Source organism: Cololabis saira, chromosome 8 (assembly GCF_033807715.1).
Source record: "Cololabis saira isolate AMF1-May2022 chromosome 8, fColSai1.1, whole genome shotgun sequence".
In the NCBI taxonomy this organism is placed as follows: domain Eukaryota; kingdom Metazoa; phylum Chordata; class Actinopteri; order Beloniformes; family Belonidae; genus Cololabis; species Cololabis saira.
Genome location: NC_084594.1, coordinates 35,807,420 through 35,821,977, shown reverse-complemented (window position 1 = coordinate 35,821,977; position 14,558 = coordinate 35,807,420). Strand labels below are relative to the sequence as shown.

General features: G+C 42.3%; 1 protein-coding gene across 12 annotated transcripts in view; it reads left to right on the top strand.

Moving 5' to 3' along the window:
* The window catches only part of LOC133448914 (inositol 1,4,5-trisphosphate receptor type 1-like), a 116,812-nt gene that overhangs the window by 99,534 nt on the left and 2,720 nt on the right, over window positions 1–14,558 (top strand). For all 12 annotated transcript variants that reach the window (XM_061727904.1, XM_061727903.1, XM_061727894.1 and 9 more), the window contains 2 exons: window positions 3,250–3,410; window positions 13,263–13,424. In XM_061727904.1, coding sequence (XP_061583888.1) covers window positions 3,250–3,410; window positions 13,263–13,424 — 323 coding nt within the window. The remainder of the gene's footprint in view (window positions 1–3,249; window positions 3,411–13,262; window positions 13,425–14,558) is intronic.

Here is a 14,558-nt window from a genome sequence, read left to right as displayed (position 1 = left end):
TTCAACAGAATTTTTTTTAAAACCACCTCAGCTGGCTCACCTCAATGTTGAGGAGCAGCAACTCTAATCGCAATCTGTCCAGGATGACTGAACTTCTCCTATCTGTAAGGGAGAGTCCAGCCATCCAGTCACTATACACAGTTAATGAGCAAAGCTGAGGTAGGAAAAAAGATCAACCGGTAAACGGAAAGCCTTGCCTTTTGGCTCAACACCCTTCACTTCACCACAACAGACCTGAGGGCGGTCTGCATATCTACAGATGCTACACCAATGTTCCATTCTGCCTTCACTTGTAAGTATGCCCCCAAGATACTTGAACTCTTCCCCTTGAGGCAACACCTTATTCCCAGCCCGGAGAGGACGTTCCACTGTGTTCCGTCTGAGAGTCGCGGTCTCAAATTTGGATGTGCTGATTTTCATTCCCCTCGGCTTCACACTCGGCTGTGGACGGCGACAAAGAAAGCTGAAGATCACAGCTTGATGATGCCAACAGGACCTCATCATCTGCAAGGAGCAGATATTGAAGCCTTTGGCCACCACACCCGAACCTCTTCATCCTTTGACTGTTCTGAGAAATTATGTCCACAAAAGTTCTGAACAGAATTGGTACAATGTGAAGCCCTGAGAGAATCCAACTCACTACCAGCTGTGTGGACCAAACTAGATACCCAAGGAACACAGTCACATGCCCTGTTCGAGTCTGCAAAGGGCTGTGGGCCAGTTGGATGAAACTCCACTGATTGGACAAAACCACCCCCACTATACACAGTTTTGGTGAGGTGCTGCTTTCCCTGCCTGAACTACATGGCAGTTTACCAGAATCCTATTGGCTCCATTCAAAAGTCACTCTCCATGGCCTCTTCCAACTCCTCCAACACCTGGATTTTTGTTTTGCCACCCACTGAGGCTTCAGTCAGCCTGACCTGCTAGTGCCTGTCAGTTGCCTCTAGAGTCCACCTTGCTGCCTTGGACTCAATGTCCCCCACCTCCCTTAAGTTTGTGGTTGAATCCCTGCCGGAGATGGGACTTAAGGATGAATCGTGTCCAACAACAGAACCGTTCAGGTAAGGACCAGAGAGGTTGTTCCTACCAGTCACATGCTTCCAGGCGACACAGTCGTCCCTGCTGTGGTTGTTAAAGTCCCCCAGAAGGACAGAGGAGTCATTTTAGGAGTACTTACAAGCACATCTGCCAGGGACCCTGAGAAGGTTGGGTATTCCAAACTGCTAGTTGGTGCAAACAGTTAGAACCCACTCTCCGCCCCAAAGGTGCAGGGGAGCTACCTTCTCTGAGCCGGGGGACAGTAAATAAGCCCACTGTGTGTGTCACCTGGGACAGCACCTTTCAAGGAGATCGATTTCTGGAACTTGTCCCGTTTGTTGAGTTGAGCCCGGCTGTATTTGTAATGAATCTGTAAGTTCAGGCTCCTTGTCCACCAGACTGGTGACATCCCATGTCCCAAGAGCCAGTTGGGGAGCTGAGGATCAGCATGCCTAGGCCTTTGGCTACTGCCCACAACACAATGCACCTGACCTAAATGCCCTCTCCTGAAGGTGGTTGTAGCAGGGCTAGTGCTACGGGGGCCGACCGACAGAACAGAGGACACAGGGTTTAGTGCAGGAACACCTTTATTCAATCCTTCACCCAAGACACACGTGCTCTCAGCTTCAGCAGCTTCCTCCCAGCAGCAGCCCCTCTCTGGAGTGCAGCTGCTCCTTATGAAGGCAGGCAGGGTGGAGAGGTTGATTGGGCACACCTGTTCCCAATCTACTGAGTGGCTGCACCTCCACCCTGCCACAGTGGTGAGCTCACAGGAGGGCTAACCTACATTTGCTACCATTTTTCCTTGGGAAACCCTATCAGGGGCAACTCCCCCCAATAACAAAGCTCCAGAGATCATCAGGGGCAACTCCCCCCAATAACAAAGCTCCAGAGATCATCAGGGGCAACTCCCCCCAATAACAAAGCTCCAGAGATCATCAGTGGCAAATGCCCCCAGCAACATATCATGGACTCTGTGGTTTCCATTCGTGGCATCCGTCTCTTCAGTTTGTCCTTAGTTGTCCTCTTGTCTCCACGTCCAGGGAGGTCGTCTACAGTCCTGTGGAGCCTAAACTTCTGAATGAAATGTCCAACTGTTGTCACGGCAACATCCAGCTGCTTGGAGACGGTCTTCTAGTCTTCAACATGCTGGTCTGGAAGGTTCTTCCTGATCTCCTCAGACAACTTTCTCCTTTACTGTCTCTGGTCCATGTCCAGTGTGGTGGACACCATGATACCAACCAGCAGAAAGACACTTTTCACTCTTTAAACAGTCACACTAATGGAAGACGCCTGGGATGTTAAACTAGAATGAGTCCTGTAATGTACGTGTCTCTATCGAAACAGTATTTTCTCTCTTTTCTACCAACTCATTGATTAATTTTTTGTTTTTAATGATTCTAGAACCCGAACTGAAAAGAACGTTTTTGTTTTCACTTTTACTAAACTTTTCACTTTGACTTCACTTCATCACTTTTGTGGGTTTTAAGTTATTTCAGTGTCTTTTTTTCTCTTTTATTAATGGAAGGACGTCAACAAATTAATCGTGTGAATACGTGTCCTTTTGTTCTTACTCCTATACAGATGTCATGCCCCCATCTAGAAATAAAACAAACCTTTCGGTTTCCTTTATGTTCATGCTTCATTCTACCTTCGATTCGTTGCACACGCCTCGGCGGAGCGGAGCTTGCAGACGATGATGAAATTAAAAGAAATCAGACGAGTGGTCTGATCTGACTCTCAGATGAGTGTGCAACTGCTGTGGTTCACATCAGGGCTGATGGGGGCTGCCTTTTTTTTTTTTTTCCTTTCCTGGGTTTAAACAACAACAACAACGTACGCCTCCTCTTCCCAGAATGAGTGTTTAGTCACAGTAGGTGCTGCTGTGGAGGAGTGTTTCTTCCTGTTGCCGTATGGAGCTTGACCACGTTAGACTGTACGCACGTCTAAACTCAACCGCTCGTCTGCTCTGGTTATGCTCTATAACTGTGTCAGTTATTGGAATTTGGTATTAAGAGAATAAAAACATTCTGAGCAAGCCACGCCTCATTTTATCTCTTTATTCCAGCATGACTCTGTTTGCTCTTATTTCTGTCAGTCCCCCTTATTTAGGTCACAAACACTACGTCATCTTGGAACCCACAACTTCATTCTTCCTGACAAAGGAGGGTAATGTTTATTTTGTGCGTCTCATCCTCTCACGCTTAGGTTTGGAAAGAGACAAGTTTGACAATAAGACGGTTACGTTTGAAGAGCACATCAAAGTTGAGCACAACATGTGGCACTACCTGTTCTTCATCGTCCTGGTGAAGGTCAAGGACTCCACCGAGTACACTGGCCCGGAGAGTTACGTGGCTGAAATGATGAGGGTAAGGACACCGTCACGCACATGCATTCAGACCTCCACTTCTACATGCACACCTGTCTTTTAATGATCGGTTATCAATGGCAGTGAACACAGCGAGAGGGTTGCTGGTTCAAATCTTCGTCCGTCTGTGTTGCATGTCCCTCTGACAGTCCTAAAACATCCATGTCTGGTCAGGTGTCATGAAGAGATTCTTCAAAAATGGATTTTACTTTATTTTATTATAACTTATCATAAACTACCGTATGTCACGGAAGATAAGGCGCATGATAAAAACGCATGATAAAACATAGAAAGCAAAACAAAACAGTCGGGTAAGTTGAACTTTATTCGACTTTTCACAATAAGTCAGAATATCGTTGAGTTGTAACTAATACACAAAAATACTAGGGGTGTCAAATTAGTGCGTTAATTGTGATTAATTAATTACAGGCATATTTAGCGCATTATGTTTAATCGGAGAAGAGAGGGGAAAATGGAGGAGCATGTGAAAGTTGTCGGCCCAGTGATTTCTAAAACGCCCCAACGGCACCATTGATAAAGGTAGAGAGATATGTCTTTGTAGAAAGGAAGCAGCTCAAGTTTAGCCACAAAAATGCAGAGCACCCGGTCGTGAGCGCAGCCACAGCTAACGTCAGCAGCAACGATGTTGCCATGGCAACGCTTTTCCCCAGACTAGACTCGAGGAGAGCACCGCCAGAGACGTTCAATAAACGAGACAGATTATTACCAATTCCTTCGCCCCATAGTAACCTAAGTAAATATGGGACCCATTTTTCAAAAGCCACAAACGTTCTGAACATTCTGACACCAAAATGGCAATTTTCAGGCCGACAGATTAGGAGAAAATGAACTTTGTTTGAGATCTGTCTCTGTCCGAGCAACACACTCTCACGAGATTTGGCTCTCATCGTTTTCCCATCTGATAAAATGAAGTTTAAAACTAAAATAAAACTTGCTTCTTTGCTTAATAATACTGTTATTTTTATTATTTAAGTCTTTTTGGAAGAAAGTTGTACTGTATCTAGTGTTGTATGTTCCAAAACGATGTGGGGAGAGGGACCACTTAGGAGACAGGAAGTGTATACCATTTCATACCATTGGCAGTAACGGTAATGGGCTATCTTCTGTATAGAGGATCTTTGGCACTGCGCGCATGCGTACGTCTGCGACAGAGAGGATGGTGAATGTTCTTGCCAAGTGGATTTTAATGGCTAGGACTGTATCTGTTCAAGTCTGTTAAAAGAATAAATAAATGACTTTATGAAGCCACTTTTTTGTTGTTATATATCAATCTTTTGATTTGCCACAATAATGTAATGAATTTAAAGGAAAACACCTCAAGTTGTGGGCTTTTCTCAGCAATTTTTAGGTGAGATTAAAAAAGAGATTAATTAGATTAATTAATTACAGATCTTAATTAATTATTCTCAATTTTATTTAATCGCTTGACAGCAGAAAAAACACTCACATTCATCTTCCACGAATCCACAAATAAAAAGTACATACTACGTCCTGTTCTCTGATTGGTTCATTGTTGCCAGCGATAGCTACACCTGAAGTTAGACTGAGGTTGGAACAATGTTGTATTCCAACATTTGATTATAACTGGGTTATGATATAGATTTGAAAATTGGCTTTACAGTTTTAACGTTGGCTCGACTTCTAATTATAGTAAGGTAACATGGACTAGATGTTGCATAATGGTTGTTTGCCAGTACTACATAATTAGTTATCTAATGTTGTCTGACATTGCAACCCGTATCCAACCAAGAACACTTTAATGTGTCAGCTGAACGGTCCGACAATCAATAAAGCAGAGCGGCTTCGTCGCTTACTAAAGTCACTAAAACATTTTGACACAGTTTTGAGCGCAGTGTACCACATGAAATGGTTCGAGGTCAGTAAGAACAACAACATTCAAACATGAGGCGCCCCGGATCATAGGACGCACTGCCGGTTTTAGAGAAAAATGAAGGATCTTAGGTGCCCTTTATAGTGTGGAAAATACGGTAAACTAAACATTTTGTAAAATTGGTTTGGAAGCAGTGACAAACGTCAGCTTGATTAAGTTCTTGTATATTTTTTTCTTTCTTTTTTTGTTTAGTTTCTTTAATCACCTTGTTGAGGTTTTTGTCCTGTTGGGACCTGATGTTGCAGCAAACCTTGAGAAATAATAATAATTGTTGCTTCCTCCTGGTGATATCCCCGTCTACGCTGTCTGACTCATTCAGGTTTATAAGAAATGTCGGCGCGGCTGATGCAAACAATATTCTTATTCTGGTTGTGCTTCGGGCAGCTATGTAAGAAGGTTTGACTGTTCGTTGGCCATCATTGCATCATTACTTTGATTTGTGGTTGTGTCACAGAAATCTGAGAGCTAAACGTGAAAATCTGAGAGCAGACGTTTCTATGAACCTGTGAATCTGTGACCAGAGAAGCCGGGTTGAGGTGAAGCCTCATACTTCCATGCAAGGAGGGACTTGGAGTGTGAAGGGAGAGCAGTGAAAGCTCAGACCAGATAATTATGTCCCCTGATGCATCAGTCAGCTTTGTAAACGGAGGCTGCACAGATGATTACCCTCACAGCAGCTACCCTTTTTTTCTTCAACCATTGCACACACACAGGTTTCAGATCAGCACGTGGCAGACTCTCTTTGTCCTTGTCTCAGCTCCACAACGTTAGCATGTTCAGCATTACACTGCAAAAACTCAAAATCTTAACAAGAATATTTGTCTTATTTCTAGTTAAAATTTCTCATGTTTAGTAAAAAAAAAAAAAAAAATCTCATTACACTTAAAACAAGACTCATCACTGGAAAAAACAACAATTTTCACCTGTTTAAAGTAGATTTTCCCTTAAAATAAGTAGAAAAATCTGCCAGTGGAACAAGATTTTTTTGCTTGTAATAAGAAGATAAATCTTGTCCCACTGGCAGATTGTTCTACTTATTTCAAGTGAAAATTTACTTGAAACAGGGGACAATTGTCAAATAAGTTATTTTTCTGGTGATGACTCTTGTTTTAAGTGTAATGAGATTTTTTTGACTAAAAATGAGACATTTTAACTAGAAATAAGACAAATATTCCTGGTAAGATTTTGAGTTTTTGCAGTGTAAAAGTAAACGATACATCAATCCAGTTTTTGTAGATGATGTTGTGCAACCATACTTCCTCTCTGGAAATTTGCAATTTGAAATAAAAAAAGTAAATTAAGAGTTTCAATAGATGCTTGAGGATGGTTTACATCGATTGCATGACGATTACAAAAGCATTTAACTGCCAAAGGAAACCCCCTTTTGTGAAGTGGTTGCTCCCCTGACGCACTTGTGCTGCTGTTGCTTTTAGTTAGTTTCTTATGATATTAGGCCCAGTTTCCTGCCTTTGGGCCTCGGCAGCAACCGCCGTCTTGTGAGGAACCACCTGATTTAGGATTAACCCCCATCGTGTCTCTCCCATTAACCTTACACCCTGTCAGGCCAAACTGAGTTTGTCAAGGGTTTATTCTGGCCAGAAGCTTTCAGGCTTAGCAGAGAAGGCTCGCATTATGTGAATGACCCCGATGAACCATCAGGTGATCCAGTTATCCCCGCATGAATCTGTTTAACGCAGGGCCTCCTGCGATTGTTGTCTGGCCTTCTGAAATTATTGACACTTTTCTTACATATTTTGTGGAGTCGCAGGTTTTGACCTCAGTTGACCTCAGTTTAAGAAAGACACCAGTTGTTTGATATCTTGCTCACTGATGATACAATTTCTGCAAAAATATTTGCAACCCCAATTCAAAAATATTTGGACACTAAGAAAACTGTGAATTAAATCTAAATGCAACAAACTGCAATGATTTGGAAACTCGAGTATCTCATAAAATGCGATGATATCTCAGGTGGCACGGCCTGATAAAACAAACATGGAAATTACCCCAGAGATCCCGGGGCTGGCTGTGCCGTCCACAAACGTGATTTAAATCTCTACCATGCAAATAAGAAACCCTGTAGACATGAGCAGGACATGTCACCATCTTCTCTGGGAACAAAGTTCAGTGAGAGTGGACGGAGGGAAAGTACCGGTAGAAGGAGGACGCTGCATCTTCAGAATAAAGATGAGAAGAATCATCCCGCATGCTGCCATCACTCGGTTCAAAAGCCTGTAATGGTTTGGGGATGCAGTGGTTGTGCACGTTGGTCTCGTCGGACTTCAGCGGCATGTCTGGATCATTCACCCTGCGGTCAGCTATGCTGCTGAATCTGCAAAGATGTTCCGTCCCTCCTGTTCACGTCAACCGTTTCAGTTATTTTTAGCTGTTTCTTCATCCTTTTTGTCATATTTGTTATATTTTTGTTAGTTCCTCTTCCTCCTTCTAAGTTGTTTTGTGTCATTTACACTCGCACAAGTGTTCTTAGTCATGTCTGTGTGGATGTTATATACCTGCTTGAATTTCCACTTGTGAAAATATAAGCACTTTTTACTTGCGTTCATAAAAACAAAGTAAAAAACTTGTATCATAATTAGGGCTGGGCGATATGGACCAAAAGTCATATCTCGATATTTTCTAGCTGAATGGCGATACTCTATATATATCCATATTTTTTCTGTGCCATAATTGGGGTTTCCCCCAAAGCATTATAGCATAGCATCTCTGTTAGCTTCATTTTTTTCTGAGGCAAACCCTTAAAAAAACAGTCAGTTTTAATACAAAGCCTCGTGCCAAATGTCACACAGGTACATTTATTAACAGAGGTCTGCACAATATCAAAATGTATAAAACAAATGAAATAAAAATAAACTGTCTGCATATATAGAATAAAAATGCTTCTTGAATAAAATAAAAAAATATCCCTTTCCTGCATAACAATTAAATTAAAATACACTGTGCAATTAATACAATGTAGACAGTAACAGGCAGACTTTTCCACTGAGGTTGACAGTTGTGCAAATAGCAAAACATTTGTGCAAATCTCAAATAAAACATTCAAGTCAATTTGTCACAAAATAAGCTATATCAAAATCATAAAAAAAAGCTATATCGATATAAACGATATTGTCTCGTACCATATCGCGTTTGAAAATATATCGATATATATTAAAATCTTGATATATCGCCCAGCCCTAATCATAATGCATCATTGAGATTTGTTTTCAACTCTGAGCACATGTATGACAGCGTTTAGCATTTACTTTTAACCATAAATGTAATGTGAGGCTTTTTTTTTCGGCCTCTACACACTTTCTCCCACTGTGTTTCACTTTATTTGATGCTACTGTACGTTGGAAGAAGCTGCAGGACAGAAGGGGGTGTAAGAAGTCAGACTACTCCGACAATGACTGGGACTGACGTCAATGGTGGAGGGATTTAGGTGAAATGTCACATCAGAGGTGTTAGATAAAATGATGATGCAGGGTTTACACTCATTGCACAATTCTTATGATGTCTGACACTGAAACATTCAGAAACAGTAATCCCACAGCAATAAAAAGGTCCTCGTAAACTCGCATGTATTTACATGTGTGTGGAGTGAGTGGGCCGTCGGCACGTCAGGTGGCTTGTGGCACGACTGTGACGTTTTCTGTTGCTGTTTTAACCACAGAGCATCCTGTTTCTCTGTCATTGCCCGTGCGGTTTTAATAATGAAAAATGTACTTCCGTCATTTCCATTGAAGCCCCGTAGAGTCTTAATTTGGACCTGGGTTTATCAGTTTACTGGAAGAGCTGTCGTTTATAAACGGAAGAGATGGAAAGAAGGCCGAACTGCCGGTGACGGCGTCGTCAAACAAGCACGTACACTTCTTGGCCAACTGGGGCAGAAACCAAAATGATGAAATGCCCTTTATCGCACGAGCTCAGATGCTTTTTGGAGCGGAGCTCAGCATGGGAAACATGGCTGATAAAGACTTTATTATGTGTAGTTGACTCCGTCTCCTTCAGATACCTTCAGGTCCGGGATTTGAACAGTGGCACAGTTTCAGTTATTTAGTTTTACAGCTGAACACAGCAGACCTGTTGTTACAGAGAAGGTGTTGAACTGCAACTTAAGTACCTAAAGAGAGATTTAATTTCCTGTTTCGCACGTCCAGCCAAGATTTACCTTCATTTTCATCAGAAATGATTTACACGACTGCAAGTTTCCCGTTTCCAAGTCGTTTCTGTGTGAAATTAAGAGAATCAAAAGGTCAGAAATTGATTAATAGTGTTTAATTTGTGTTCGGTGTGTGCACGGGAACTCTGCAAGCGTCCAGATCAACCGTTAGGGTTCACTTTTAAAAAGAAGAAATGCAATACCAGGGTGCACGTCACCAGAACTCGGTACCCGGGTGTGGAGTGTGCAAAGTTGTGTACCAACACAGCCTCCATCTCTTTGCATTCAGGAAGTGGAACATGCTCTCAGCCGCCGTCGCCTCCTTTCACAATGACTGTCGTTAGTTATTAGTTTAGTGTTGCGTGATTCCCCTTTGGGTGCTATCGGACCTGAGACCTGCTTGTGGCGTGTGCATGTCCACCTCACTCACCAAATCAACCGCTGAAACCCGGGGACTTTTTAACCCGCTGGGCTGGGCTTGGTTTCTAGCCTGGGACATGTTTGGGCAGGTTATTTGGTGACCGAGGTGCAGACGGTGACACAAATGTGAGTTTATGAAGATTTAAACGTCAATGTGTTTCTAATGGCACTTTTCCACTAGCACCTACTCGGCTCTACTCAGCTCGGCTCGACTCAACTCGGCCTGGTTTCTTTTCCATAACAATTCAGCACCTGGAGCAGAAGTAGGAGGTTGGAGGGAAGCTGCTGTGACGTATTTGATTGTGTAACCTAAACCAGTGGTCCTCAACCTTTTTTCAGTGATGTACCCCCTGTGAAATATTTTTTCAGCCAAGTACCCCCTAACCAGAGGTGGACAGAGTACTCGACCCCAGTACTTGAGTAAGAGTACAAATACTACTGGTCAAAATTTACTCCGTTACAAGTAAAAGTAGCTCAGTAGTCAAAATATTACTCGAGTAAGAGTAGAAGAGTACTTGCTTTTAAAGGTACTTAAGTATCCAAAAGTAAATGCTTTTAAATTTACTTTAAGTAAAAGTAAGAGTAAGAGTAAACTTCTTATTTTCCACATCAGTAAATTACTATATTTTTTAATTTTAATTTCATTTTTTTATGTTGTCTGTGGTTTGTCTGTGCCCTCGTTTTTTACTCGGTCGAACTCAAACATTGAGTTAAGATACGGCCAAGGATTTTGTGAAAGTCCCTGCTCCGAGTCCGGCTCATTATCAGACTCAGACGACTCAGCGGATTGTCTTTCTTCTCCTGACGCAGGCGTAGCCATTGTTGCGACTCTGTCTTGACTTGTTACAGCTCTGTCTTGACTTGTTGCGGCTCTGTCTTGACTTGTTGCGGCTCTGTCTTGACTTGTTGCGGCTCTGTCTTGACTTGTTGCGGCTCTGTCTTGACTTGTTACAGCTCTGTCTTGACTTGTTACAGCTCTGTCTTGACTTGTTGCGGCTCTGTCTTGACTTGTTGCAGCTCTGTCTTGACTTGTTGCGACTCTGTCTTGACTTGTTACAGCTCTGTCTTGACTTGTTGCGGCTCTGTCTTGACTTGTTACAGCTCTGTCTTGACTTGTTGCGGCTCTGTCTTGACTTGTTGCGGCTCTGTCTCGACAAACGCAGGCTACTTTGGCGGTATCGTTTTGAGGAGGCTTGACATATTTCCGCTTTACGTACATCCCAGTGGAGAGCGTGCACTGTGATAGGTCTCCTCCTTTGACAAAAACAGCTTGTGTCCAATAGGATTTTAGGGAAGAAGAAAAAAGAGCAGACCTGAAAGTAACGAGTACTTTTCAGCCTTCCTAGAAATTTACTCGAGTAAAAGTAAAAATATTTGTCTTGGAAATGTATTCAAGTAAGAGTAATAAGTACCAAATTAATCTAATACTCAAGTAAAGTACAAATCCTCTGGATATGTACTTAAGTACAGTACTCAAGTAAATTTACTCCGTTACTGTCCACCACTGCCCCTAACTAGCGCAAAGCACTTTTGGTTGTAAAAAAAAAACCTAAAACAGAGCACTGTGCCATCAGTAACTGATTTATTAAACATAAAAATATTGCTGCTATGCTTCAACCATGACTCCATCGTTGGTCCAAGTGATTGACAGGTGAAGCCAGGTGATTGACAGGTTAGGTGGAACTATCCTGGTGTGGGGGAGACTCTGCGGTTTTAGGATAATAAGTTAAATAGCCTACTCCTGAAGATAAATTTATGAAATATTTATTTTTAAAGGATTTTTGCATGGATTTTACTTTTTAAATATATGTATATTTTAAAATCTCACGTACCCCCTGTAGTGCCTTCACGTAGCCCATGGGGTACGCGTACCCCCATTTGAGAACCAGTGCTCTAGACGAAGAAGACAACAACACTAAAGATGTAGAACATGGAGATGATAGATGTGCTGCTGGGTCTGTGGCTTGTGTTTGATATCAAGTTAAAAAATGAGAGTGAGAGAAGCTTCAAGCGGCAACGTTTTAAAATTTTTTGTCTTTTTTGTCAATTGTTTGTCTTGGCGCTGCTGAAAAGTCCGTTGGGAGCCGCGAGCAGCTTTGAAGTGACAGAGCTTCTGGTAGATCTTGTCGTTCCTTATCGTCCTTCTAGATCCCTTTTTAATTCTCTCCTCAGACACCAGGTTTATGAACATCTGCACCTCAGAGTTGGATCACGGAGCAGAGTTCTGCATTGCCATTGCCTGTCGAATAGAATGAACAAGAAGCCGCCGTCAGAATCGCTCTTTCGCTGATGTCACATCCTGACTCAGACGTCTGACTCCAACCCCTCGACCAATCAGTGGCCTGTAGTGTGATGATGTCAGATACAGCCGACTCAGCTGCTTAGAACCTCGGCAGAATAGTTACAGAAAAAGTATCTACTCAGAACGCCTCGACCCCTAGTGGGAAAGCACCAAACTGAGTGGAGGCGAGCCGAGCCGGGCTGAGTAGGTACTAGTAGAAAAGTGCCATATGACTTTGGCGCGTTTTTGAAAGAGCAAGAAAACTGACATTTGGTACTGAAGAGACAACGGAGATGGATGCAAGAATGAACTCTGATGAATGAAGGCCAACGCCAAGCCGGGCAGGGGTGGATGCCAGGCATCGTTTGTTGTTTTTTTTCTTTTTTCATCTGTAATAAAGTGCAGTGAAGTTGCATTTAATTTAATTAGATTCTAGAAATAAATACTTTTGTTTCTCTGGTTATGCTTAAACTGTATTTACTTTAAATATTTACTGTTTTCACTTTGATTTATATTTGTTCATACATGTAAATCTCAGCAGTAACCAGACCTATCTGTGTAAACTCTCTCCGCCCACTTTGCAAAACCTTATTAAAGTTGTTACCCAGCAGCCAAATCATCCCAGCGCTGACCGAGAGTTGAGTCGGGCTCCGGTCCAAAACTCAGCTCTCCACTGACGTGCTCGGAGGAGATCTAAGTCTCTAAAGAAAACAACATGATAAATGTCTGGTGCTGACTCCACGCTGTGGAAGTTCTGCCGAGCCTCGTGTGCTTGTGAGTCGTGTTGCACGTTTGCAGCAGTCAGTGAAATGCTTGTTTACGTTGAGCTCATGAATAGCTCCGTATCCCGTGTGAGTCTGACACGGAAAGTCCCGTAACGCTCAGTTTGATTAAAATCACTGCACACAGCCAACAGACATCAAACTGACAAATCCTAATCAAATAGACCCTGATGTCACTTTCACTTAACTGTTAGAATTTAATTTATTTGGTGAATCAAATTTGGCCTGAAAAATGGCTCCTTGAAAACCTTCAGCAGGCTGGTGACGGGTTGAGATGCCGGCTTCTGTTTCCACAGGAACACAACCTGGACTGGTTTCCACGGATGCGGGCCATGTCGCTGGTCAGCAGCGACGCCGACGGCGAGCAGAACGAGATCAGGAGCTTGCAGGAGAAGCTGGAGTCCACCATGAAGCTGGTGACCAACCTCTCGGGGCAGCTGACGGAGCTGAAAGAGCAGGTGGGTTGAAACCAGGGCTGGGGATTGATTCAAATATCAAGAATCGATTCGATTCCGATTCTTAAGATTCAGAATCGATTATCAAGATTTGATCCGATTTGATACCGATATTGATTTGGGTTACTGTTATTAAAACTGTTTTTGAGCTGTTGCTTGAATGATATGACTGTAGTTCTGCAACATATTAATACTAGTATTATATTGAGATTCAACAGCAAGTATTGGCAGCTAATGATGCTGTAAGGACCAATCACCTCCCAGAATGCTGATAGAACTGCTTTCAGAAACATTGTGGGTCAGAATTATCAAACAGATCCAGGGCAGCAAACGTATGAAATCGGTTTTATTTTTTCACACATTCCATTTAAATTTTTTCCATGTAATATACACAATTTATGCAATTATAACTGAAGACTTTCATGTTTTCATACCTTTAAAGATATTGAAAAGCAAAGACATGGCAATTAGTTATTCTCGTGTCCAACAAAATGCTCCTTTTTTGGGAATAAACAAAAAAATACCAAAAGTTGGAATGTAATGATGAAAAAAATTTAAAAAAATCGATCTTTAGACATACGAATCGATTTTTAGGAATCAATATGAGAATCGATTTAGAATTGGAAAATCAATTTTTTCAACACAGGCCTAGTTGAAACTCGACGGTGAGGCAAGAGTGAGAATGTGTCACTTTGCGGCCGGGAAACACAAGTCCCCCTGACATTTTTTGTGAGAGATGCGTATATGACTGACACGGTTCTGCTGGTTTGCCGCTGCTCGCCCTTTCGAGGCAGAGCTTGTTAAATGCTAAAGGGGATGTGTCATCGTTCACAGCACCGTCTGTGAGACTCTCCATGGCATTCAGTCTTCATCATGACCAACAACTTATCTGTCCCTCAAATAAACTTCATCACTGCCCTAACGGCTCAGATCTGGGGTCGCGTTTGCCTTCCATCCATTGAACTTATTTGCAATTTTAAACATTCCTCGCTGTTTGTAATGGCAGAGAATTATAAACTGTAGTGATGAAAAGAAATTGGTTTTGACAAGACTAATAAATGAAAGTTATTCTTTGAGAGTAGACAAATATTCTGCTGAGAGTGCATGAAAATATGGGTACTATTGCACAAGTGTTGC